Raw genomic sequence first — 11,877 nt, 5'->3', positions numbered from 1 at the left:
ATAATTTGTAGTTCATTTGTATCTCTTTAAGTAGGAATGGGTACAGATACCTCACATACTCTAAGAAAATCACATTAAAGGTGCAAAAATTATTCCTGAGGATATACAAATGGATTTAACAACATTTTTGAGACATTCTTTAGTACAGGTTGACCTCAAGAATTTTAGGTCTACAAAGATTATCTTGACCTCCTGATTCTTCTGTGTCTTGATCCCCAGTGCTGGGATTACAGATGTTTAAAACAATGCCCAGTTTATGTATTTCTGGTGATTACACCCAAGACTTTGTGCATGATAGAAAAGCATACTAACAATTGAGATACATCCCCATCCCTTATGACAATATTTTCATCCACAGCAGAAGGTTAAGTTTTTTGACATCAACTTGATGAAGTCTTCCCAAGAGGACTTCAGCTCAGGAGCCCTGTTGTCACTGAAACTGGATGAAATCATAGCACCTGGGATTGGAGATGATGAGCCACAAACATATTTTCCATAATTTTTTTTCTGGCAATTGCGACTTCAAATTTGGTGTTCCAAGAAAAAAGTTTTTCAGACTCTCCAGAGGATATTCAAAAACTGAGTTGAAGAAGCCATGGGAATAAGAGTACCCATCATAGTCAACAACAAAATTGGAATTTACACAAATTAATACAAATTTATTGGATATGTATACCCCTCCTGTCATTGCAAATTCAAACTCTACACAGACTTAAACTGTGCAGTTACTTCTATGATGCTTCTTCTGATTTTTATGTTCCTGCTTCTGCAATATTCCAGTGATGTCTACTCCTTTGACCGCTCTTCCTGTGCTGCAAAGACAAAAACTAGTGTATACAAGGATGGAGATATGGTACTTGCTGCATTTTTACCTCTTTTTACTATTACCATTGATTCTGCATCTGATAATCAAAGCAATAATAATTTCTATATTCAGTAAGTTAATTTTCTGTTTATTTTCTATCATATGTTAAAGATATGCAATGCCTAGAAATATTACCCATACATTCAACCCTGCTATCAACATCCAACATACTGCTGTTATATCCCAAGAACTTTCTCTAATTTATTTTTATTATTTGTTTACTAGTTTTCCCCCAAAAATAACAAAAGTATTCTAGTTTCTTTCTGTTCTGAGACACAACTCTCCCCTTATTACTCCACTATTCCTGCCCTCTTCTAGCCTGTTGTCAAGAATTAGTGTTGTCATGAATTATATTCAATAATATAACTAATATCACAAAGCAAGCCACTGGCATTCATTCTGTACAGTGAGCAAATGGAAAATTCAATGCCAGGATAGTAAAGAATTGCCATTTTCTATGTTATGGGTATTAAACCTCAGAAAGTGTTGGCAAAGTTCTTGTAGCTCTCTGGGCTGTTTGTACACCTTGTTGACTGCTATGCAGAAGATGTTTAGTTTTATGAAGTCCCAATACTGTTCTGAGCTTTAATTCTTGGGCAAACAGAATCTTTTCCTACAACTGTATCATGGAGGGTACCATGTGTTTTTTCTAATAGTCTCGGAGTTTCAGGCTTCGCACTTTTGCTTTTGATCCATATGGAATTAGGTTTTGTGCAAGTTGACAGATACAAGGTTAATTTTAATGTTTTGTATGCATTTCTTGAAGATGCCTCTTTTCTTCATCATGTAGATTTCTTTCTTTTTTCTTTCTTTTTTTTTTTTGGCGTCTCTGTCAAATACTAACTGGTTGAAGTAACATGTATTCATGTTTGGGATTTGAGTTTTGTTCCATTGGTCTACATGTCTGCTTCGTGACAATACCAATGTCATTTTGTTATTATGGCTCTCTAATATTTCTTAAAATATGGAATTGCAATCCTTCAAGCATCATTTCCTCACTTCGGGATCCTCTGTGGTTTCATTTGAAATTGCACATTATTTCCTGTGAAAAAACAGATATCAGGGTTGGGGATTTAGCTCAGTGGTAGAGTGCTTGCCTAGGAAGCGCAAGGCCCTGGGTTCAATCCCCAGCTCCGAAAAAAAAGAACAGCAACAACAAAAAAAAAAAAAACAAAACAAAACAAAACATTAAAAAAAACAGATATCATTTTCACTGGGATTGCATTGAGACTCTAAATAGCTTTTGGTAGGATGTTCATTTTCACAACACTATTCCTACCAGTCTATGAATATAGAATATCATTTTAATTCCTAGTGTCTCGCTCTCCCTCTTTCTCTGGAAGCTTAAAGATTTCACTGAATAAATTATTCATTTCCTTGGTTATATTTATTCACATATTGTCCCTTATGCTATTGTGAATGTGTATGTGTACATGTCCTCCTGTTCTTTATGTTTGTTTTTGGTGTATCAAAAAAGCTACTGATTGTGAAAGATTATTTTGAATGCTGCCACCTTGCTGAATTTGGGGATCATTTCTATTCTGGAAGAATTTCTTAATCTCAAATATATAGCATTATGTCACCTACAAATAATGATAGTTTGATTTTCATTTGCTTAATTGTGTCCTGTTAATTTCCTTGTATTGCCTCATTGCTCTAGGTAGTACTTCAAACACAATATTAAGAAGAAATGGGAGTGTTGGATATCCCTGAATAATTTACATCTCCATTTAGGTTGATGTTGCCTATATGTGTGTGTATGCGTGTGTCTGTATTGTTGTCTTATGGTATATTGCCTTTAGCTCTACATTCTTCAATACCTTTACCATGACGGTATGATGGATTTTGTCAAAACCTTTTCTGCATCAATTGAAATAATCAAGTAATTTTCGTCTTAAGCCATTGATGTTGTTTATTTCATTTATTGCCATGAGAAATATGCTGAACCATCTATACATTTGAAAGATAAAACAAACATGGTTATAGTTTCTACATTATATTTACTGTTGTTTTATTAATTTTTTTTTTTACTCTACGTTCATCAAAAATTTTAGCCTACAGTATCTCTACCTGGTTTTAGTAGTAGAGTAACACTGGCTTTGTGGAAGTTTGTAAGTGCTCATTCTATTTCTTTTCTCTTTTTTAATGGTTTAAGAAGGAATGTTTTAAGAAGAATCTGAAGAATTAAAAATCCAGGAGAATTATGGTGTGATAATTCTGGCCCTGGATATTTTAATTGAAGGCTTTACATTACTATTTTAATCTCCTCATTGGTTATGGTTCTGTTTAGATTGTTAAGTTCTTGGCCTACATTTTGTGAATAGGCTGCACACATTCACCCACAAGGAAAACCCATAAAAATGAAATTGGGGATATATATATATATGTGTGTGTGTGTGTGTGTGTGTGTGTGTGTGTGTGTGTGTGTGTGTGTGTGTGTGTATGGAAGAAATGTCCAGAAAAAGCATTGAAAAATAAACATGACAAATCATATCTTCAAAATACCTTTGGATATATTGTGTTGGCCATCTATTGCTGAGCATGAGACTGCGCTTAAGTGTGTTTTGTATACCAGTGTTACTCCATTAGAAAAAAACTGATTTTTTTTTTGCAATTGTTTATCAACTGGAGATAGCTTCTGGATTAAAGAGGAGGTTTTATGTCTACTTCTCCTTTCAGAGCTGGGACCTCAACAGACTTAGACATGTGAATGCCCTATTCATGTCCCAGCCATCTCATTATGAGACCAAGACCCCCAAAGATGCTGTTGAGTTTGTTTTCTGTTAGCCAACGAGGGTGAGACATGGAGTATACACAAGGAGTAGTTTATTCTTCCAGTGAGACTCCCTTAGAATAAAAAACACTTTTTCATTTTCACATGTATGTAAATAGGAGACAGGCTCAGGATTAGGGATGGTAACAGGTGTCTACTGCTTCATTATGCTCTAAAACCCCATCAGGTGTAGGCCCTGCGCATGCTGGCTGTATGTTTCTGTACATTCATTTGTGTACAACCCTGGTCCTGTCTAGAAGTTCTTGAACACGTAGTGTGCTCTATCAATTCTGGCTCTTACACTCTTTCTGCGTCCTCTTTCACAAAATTTTCTATGCTCTAAAGGCAAGGATTCCATGGAAATACCCCTTTCAGGACTGATGTTCAAAGGTCTCTCGGTCTATACACACACTCTGGCCATGGGTCTCTGTATTATTCCCATTTGCTACAGGAGGAAGCTTCTCTCTTGATGGCTGAGTAAGGAATAAATGTTCCTAAAACAAATGTTAGGAGTCATTTCATTGCTCTATTCAATTAGTATTTAGTTTTCTTCAAGATTCCTGGACTATCTGACTTCAGGTTCTTAGATGCCCAAGCAGTGTTTCATGCCATCACATAGTGTGGGTCTTCACTCAAATAAGATATTACTTGCTTAGTCCAACAAGATTTGTAACATTATTGCAGCAGCATATCTTGGAAGTAGGTCACAATTGTATATGTAAAGTTTGTAGCTGGGTTGATATTTAGTTTCTCCTCTACTAACATGCAGAATACCTTCTAGTCGCATTAGTAAGTGTCCATAGAGGTGAAAGCTCTAGGTAGTCACCAGATTGACTTCTACATCTTCAGTGAGTTCTGTAGGTGTTGTCTTTATGAATAGAGCCTTACTATCGGTTTGTGGAAAGAAACCAATAGCCTTGGCAATAACTTAGATTATTTAGGGTTTGGGATGGAACACTTTGGCCAATAACTCAATTAGATACAACTCATCTTCATAATGAAAGTTGCTTTTGGTGACAAGAGTGGCTTTTCTATATCATGTTACTGAAGAAATTCATTTGGAACACCTTTATATAAGTATATGTTATAGGAAGCTTCTACTGTATTAGGTTGTCTTATGACCTTTCAAATGTTCCTTAGGCCTAGCCGTTCCTCCTTATATTTCTTTCTTCATCCCCTCATTCCTTTCCTGTCACTGTTTGATCCTCCCATTCTTGTCTCCCTTCAAACGTCCATAACAATTTATTCTATGTCCTCTTCCTAAGGAGATCCAACCCTCCTTCAATCTAATCACTTACTCTCTTGCTAATTCCTGTGATTACATTGATTGTAGCTTGCTCAAGGATGAGTTAAGAGACAACATCCACATGTAAGAAAACACATACCAAATTTGACTTTCTGGGACTGAGTTACCTCACCTGGAATGATGTTTCTCTAGTTCAATCCATTTACATGAAAACTTCATAATTTCATTTTCAGTGGATAAGGAATATTTTATTGTATAGATGTACCAGATATTTTTTAGCCATCTCTATATGCTAGGTTTTTCCAAGTTCTGTCTATTGTGACTAGAGCAGCAATGAATGTCTTTAAGCAGCTGTCTCTTTTGTAGGATGAAGCTCATTTTGAGTATGTCCAAAGGTGGTATTGCTAGATCTTGAAGTACAACCTCAGCTTTCTGAGGATCTTGCCACACTGAAAACCAGCAATGAACGAGCTTTCTCCTTATTCCGCATTTTTGTCAGCATGTGCTGTCATTGTTTTGTTGATATGGGTTATTCTGAATGATATAAGATGAAATCTCAAAGTAGTTTTGATTTACAATTCCCTAATGACTAAGGATGCTGAACATTTATCTGTTTCTCTTCCATTTGAGTTTCCTAATCTTCACAATTCTTTGTTGGGTATGTACTCCGTTACTTAATTGGGTTATTTGTTTCTTCAAGCCCAGTTTTGTTGTTGTTATGGGGTTTTTGTTTTGTTTAATTTTAGTACTTTATATATTATGTAGAGTAACCTATCAGAGATGTGCTTGGTAAAAAAAAAAAACTTTTCCCATTCTGTAGGCGGCCACTTGGTCCAATTACAGTGTCCACTGACATGTAGATGCTTCTCAGGTTAATGAGGTCTCATTTATTAATTGTTCATCTTTAGTGGCTGTGCTATCAGTGTGCTGGTCAAAAAATATTTTTCTCATACTTATGAGTCCCTGACTATTCCTTACATTTTCTTCTGTCAGGTTCAGTGTATATGCTTTCAGCTTAAGGTTTTCAGTCTACTCTGACTTACATTTTGTGGAGGATATATATGGATTTAATTCCATTCTTCTGCATGCAGCCATGTAATCTGAACAACACTATTTGTTGAAGGTACTGCATTTTATCCAGTGTGTATTTCTGGCTTCGTTTTCAAAAAGTCTCAATAGGTGTATGGATTTGTGTGGCGTTCTTCAAGTCTAGAAGATTGATCTGTTTGTGAGTTTTCTGCCAATACCTTCCTGTTTTCATTACTATATCTCTGTAGTACAGCTTGAAATCAGTGATGGTGATAACTCCAATAGATGTCTAGTTGTTCAGAGTTGTATTAGCAATAGTGTGTTTTTTTGTTTCCACATGAAGGTGAAAATTATCCTTTGAATTTCTGTGAAGAACTGTGTTATAATTTTAATAAATCTGAAGATTGCTTTTGATAGAATGACCTCTTTTACTACATTAGTTATTCCAATCCATGAGGATGGGAGATCAGTTGATCTCCTGATACCTTCTTCAACTTATTTCTTCAGTTTGAAAACTTCTACAATGTCTTAATATCATAAAAGAATTTGATTTGCTTAGTTAGATTTACCTCAACATATTTTCATTTCACATATATTGATTGGTTTGCATCTATTGAGTGAAACTTGTATCTTTTGGATAAAATCAACTTGTATCTTGATAGTGTATCCCTCTTAAATTTTTTAAACACATTTTAACTAAAATATAATTACATTAATTTTTGAATGTGATTTACGAAGAATTGGTTGAGAATTTTTGCCTATAGGTTAATGAATCTAATAATTTGGTTTTCCTTTTCATATTTGGGACTTTAAAGGAAAACAATAGCTTTTTAAATTGACTTTGGTAATATTGTTTCCCTTTCTTGTTTGTGGGAGAAATTAAAGAGTGTTAGTGTTAGCTATTCCTCTTGGATTTGGTAAAATTCACCAGTAACTGTATCTAATCCTTGGAAGTGATTTTATTACACATTTGATCCTTTTTGTTGCTGTAGTTCTTACTATTATGGAATTGTTTGAGCCATTCATCATTTGGTTTTTATAGATTACTCACAGGGACTCATCCTTTTTATCTAGATTTCTTTCTTTTTAGAAAATGAGTTTGTGAAGTATTTCCTAATAATTCTCTGGATTCTATAGGAATTTGATATATTGTCATGTTTTTCACCTCTAACTTTATTTATTTGGGGTCACTATTTCTGTCATTTTTTTTGAAATTTTAAATGTGTTTAGTTTACTGAACTGGGCTGCATGAGGCCATTTTCTTGCAAGTCATTGAAGTATTTCTTCATATGCCTCCATTGCCAGTAATTCTCTCCATTTTCAGGCCTCTATCCTCCTGTGTTCCTCTGGGTTCACCTAGACAGTTTTGTGTCTATTTCCATGTCATCTCTATATATATGATTTTATATATCTAACTAAATTGTAAAACTTAACAATGAAAGATAACATTTCGTATTTGTCTAAGACTGACATAGTTCACTCAATATGATTATCTCCAGTTACATCTATTTTCCTGCAAATGACACAAGTTTATTCTTTATAACTGAATAAAATTCCACATGTATCACAGTTTTTTATTCATATCTCTGATTATCAGCACCAAGGTTAGTTTTTTAACTTACCAACTGTGAATAGGGCTGAATAAGTCTTATGACGAAGTATACCTCTCCTGAAGGTACTGCTGCCCTTCACGTTTACAGCTTATCACAAGGCTGTTACCTGCATTTTCACTACCAAGGCCAAAAGAAAATCCTGGAGTTTGTGTTTGGATTGCCTCTTGGTGCCCTATTTTGCTATTTTCTGCCATTCCTTCACCTTATTGGCATACAGAGTGTCAATAAAAACCACATATAAGAATAATTAACAATTTCACAATTTACAAATTCAACCCATATCCAAAAACATAAAATGAATATTCCAATCACAAACAAAACTGCAATAAATAAATTTATAATAATTAAACATAAAGTAAACAAAATAATGTAAATCATTGGTTATTGCTGTGATTCCTGGGGCATGTGCATATTTTACCTAATTTATATTTTCTCCAAGTTTGATACAAACCAGGTTAAAAAAACCACATTCCCAAATAAAAGGCAATGCAGTCACTTTCAAACTAAAAGTTGAAATGGAGCCATTGATAGACTTTAAGTCAATTTGAATAAGCTTATCCTTATAAGTCCAGTATGAATTGGGTGTTTACATTGTGAGGCCATTCTATATGCAAGAATTGACATAGGTCAGTACATTAGTCCAGATTCCATTGGATGGTACCCACTGCAGAAATTGTATTATGAAGGATAAAGCCTTTTGCATCAAAACCAGTGGTGGTATATAGGTTGCATCTGAACAAAATATGGCTGTCTCTGTTATTGTATATTCTGAGTCCTGTAGAACACCATGGAGGCACAGAATATCCAGTTGTCTGTATGAGTTACCCTCATGGGTGGAGCTTCAGTATCATAAGATGCAAAGGGTTGTGGCACTAAATCAGTCAAGATCAATGGAAATCTGTAATGTCATGTCGCCAATGCTGCAATTTCTAGATACTCATTTCTAGAAGGAAATGAATAATTTTCTGCATTTCATATCAGGTGTTTATTCCATATGTCTATTTTGCCGTAGTAGGGTAGGTTCATAAACTTGGCCACATACAACACAATCATGTTTTGTCTGTTCAGTTTTGGGTATAGCTCAAAATGGTGAAATCCATATGGTCGTGGTATTGTATTCCAAGATATAGAATGCTTGTATGATGTTTTCCTATCAGTGTCTGGATCAAAGATTCAATTCTGCCAAATCATGAGATTGCATGGGTTTATTGTGGTTGATGTTGATGTCTCCTCAGTCTACTGAACTGGCTCCTCATTCTTGTCCCAATTTGGATAATCATATACATTTTCATTTTCAAATCTGGTAGTTTTATTGTACTGGTAACCAACCATACATACATACACATATGTGTGTGTGTGTGTGTGTGTGTGTGTGTCAAAGAATGCTGAGAAGAATTTTGTGTTTGTTAATAATTCACAGTTACATATGGAGTCTTCCCTGCCTGGCATCTCAAATATTATTTTCCCCTTGTTCTTCATTATACTATGTAAAGATGATTTAAGAAATATATCTTTCCAGTAAATGTTGTAGGTGAATGATGCTGCTGTGATGTTTCTCCAAATCTCTGTTAAATGGCATTTCATTGGGTTTCTTTTATTACAAATGATGTTTTTATCTTCTTCTTGCTTATTGCTGATTGTAGTTCTCATAATTGGTGCAATATGGGCATTAGTACTTCTCTATTTAACACAATATCTGTACCGAACTGTATTGATAATAGTTTCTCAATGAGCATATTTTGAGCATTGAATGCATGCCTGGTATATGTGAAATTTGGGATATAGTATTCATGGTCCCTGTATTCCGGTAGGAGTCCTTTCATGGTGCATTAAAGGAAGTCACCAATATCATACTTAACTCTTGGTTTATTTGTAATGATAGCTGTTGGTATGATAGTTAATTTTTTCATTGCTACTTTTGCTGTTGTTGTTGTTGATGATGATGATGATGAAGGTGATGGTGTCCCTAATTCTGATGAATTCAAAAGTATTGGTGATGGTAAGGTGAAAAATCATGCTGTTAAAAGAGCCTATGATTGGCTTATTCGGTAATATTAAATATATAGAAATCAAAAGAGTGAGTCCAAGAAACAATATCCTGGGTGCTTTAGCCCTGATCAATATCTTGGCATTGTTCCATCTCAAGTCCTTTCTTTTTCTTGTAAAAGTTTCTGTGAAACTTAATGTATAATTTGTTATTTCCTTACCTTCCCATGTGCTGTTTCTTTGTGTCTGAGCAGAAGATAAAATGTCCAGGTAGCCACAGTGCTGAATAAATTAATTCTAAAATGATTACTGTCCTGGTAAATTGTTAGATCAAATATATTGGATTATGTCCTAGACACATTATGCTTATAGATCATCTAAATTTTTAAGTTTCAGATTTCCATTCTTACCTGTTTTCCAGATTGTACCACCTGATCCAGGGAACACATATTGTCTATCTAAACTTTGAGTACTTCTGTTATAAAGAATTATTCTGTGTGTTCTAGAATTATATGGTGGTTTTTCTAACTCTAAGTCTGATTTAATACCTTAAAAAAGAGGCTTTCTATAATCTTGGTCTCATAATAACTCATAGAAAAAATTTCATAGGAAAATCTTTAAATTATAATAACTTGGTTATTATACTATTATAGTTCATTCCATCTTTTTATATTACTAGCTGCAGCTGCCTTTGATGCTAGGTGAATGTTTCCTTGTACGTCCATAGACTGGGACCAACTCTGGTCTTTAGATCTTGGAAATTCTGTTCCTTGATCTGGCTCAACTATGACTCAGCAAACATATCTGGCTATCAACACCAGGTTGTGTATATTGTTGTGCACAGGTATGATCTAAGACAAACTTTAGCTAATCCAAGACCTGTGCCTACATCTACAAGGATGTAGACATATAGTCCAATGAAATCTATTTGTAGTCTATAATTAAATTGTTTATGAGATCATGTTACATGTAACACTCAATGTCTTAATCTAGTTTTAAGTGCTGGATAAACGTGGCAGTCTCTAATGGCTGTTTACAAGTCTGCCAAGTTACCTGCAGGTTCCTGTTATAAAACCACTAGAAAAAAGCATATGGTCTATATGTTCCAATATTTGATGTAACCTTAGGACTTCTTCATTACTAATTATGCTAACATTCTCTGGTTTCTTAACTTGCCAGTCTGGATCCCTTTTAATACTTATTCTCATAGGGTGGTCCTCATTTAAATACGCTCTCCATTTGAACTCATTTTTTAGTGGTATGAACTTTAAAGTTACCAAGTGTGTGATATATCATCCTTGCTAATTCATTCTGAATTTGTCCCCTTACAAGTTTTAATATTCTAATCTTAACTGAACATGATGTTAATTTGTTCACTATTTCACTATTTTTATAGGGTTTTTTTCTGTATTATTTGTGTGGGTGTCTTCCTGGATTACATAAATTTTAAAGAACTCGCTAAGTTTTGAGATTTCCTTTTTTTTTTCCCACCTCTGCCTTTCTTGACAAATATCTTTGTCATTTTATTAAGGTGGTAGTTTTTCATTATATTGGAATGATATACCATTGCAAATGCACCATGAACCAAAGAAAATGTAGATTTTTTTTTCCTTTTGCCTTCCTTAGCTGTTTGTCTTATAGCCAAGAGTGCTGATGTTAATTCAGTGTTTGTGCTGATTTGGTGGTTCCTTCGTCAGTAATGGCCATTCCATCCCCTAGATTAAAGGATAAAGCTTTCCATTTAGTTTTGATTCCATCGGTGGTTGATGAGCCATAATTAAACCATGAATTAGCCAAATGCTGCGACCATTCCATTGGTCCCAATAATCCAATAGGTGTCTCTTTTAAAGGAGGGGTGAGTGGTTTACAGATGGAGATTACAGGCAACTGAACTATTTCCTCAATGTGAGAAAGCACAAAAGGTCACAAAGGAATTCATATCAGTACCATTTCCAATGAAAGACTTTTCTTTACAGACCTAAGCCTGCAAAGCACACTTCCTTCACTGGAATGGATGCCCTTATGACCATAGAGGGGTTGGCAATGGCTGAGTGTCAGGCCCAGAATACCTCAAAAATGATCAGATTACATTCTCAAGAGAGAGTACTTACTCTCTGCGAAAGGGAAATGTTTGCAATAGAACCCAAAGGGCAAATGTTGGCGGACTCCCTTTTGTTTTATGAAGAGTCACCATTTGCCATACTCACCAATAAATATGTTATCCACAGTTTAGGTATCATTCTGGTTCAATATCTGTCAGGATTGCATGTTCAGATATGAGCTTACTAACTGTCTTAAAAGCTTCTCTCTTTTCTTGTCCCCATAGTAAATTAAATGCCTTTCTAGTAACATTATGGAGGGGTTT

The 11,877-nt window shown here is 34.8% G+C and overlaps 1 protein-coding gene across 1 annotated transcript in view; it reads left to right on the top strand.

The window, feature by feature from the left end:
* Positions 1 to 733: 733 nt before the first annotated feature.
* Positions 734 to 11,877, top strand: part of Vom2r60 (vomeronasal 2 receptor, 60) — a 114,462-nt gene continuing 103,318 nt past the window's right edge. The window contains 1 exon segment of the mRNA NM_001099480.1: positions 734 to 936. Coding sequence (NP_001092950.1) covers positions 734 to 936 — 203 coding nt within the window.

Source organism: Rattus norvegicus, chromosome 12 (genome assembly GCF_021556685.1).
Source record: "Rattus norvegicus strain SHRSP/BbbUtx chromosome 12, alternate assembly SHRSP_T2T, whole genome shotgun sequence".
NCBI classification, from domain to species: domain Eukaryota; kingdom Metazoa; phylum Chordata; class Mammalia; order Rodentia; family Muridae; genus Rattus; species Rattus norvegicus.
The sequence above is the reverse complement of the archived record's forward strand: the minus strand, read 5'-3'. Positions and strand labels throughout refer to the sequence as shown.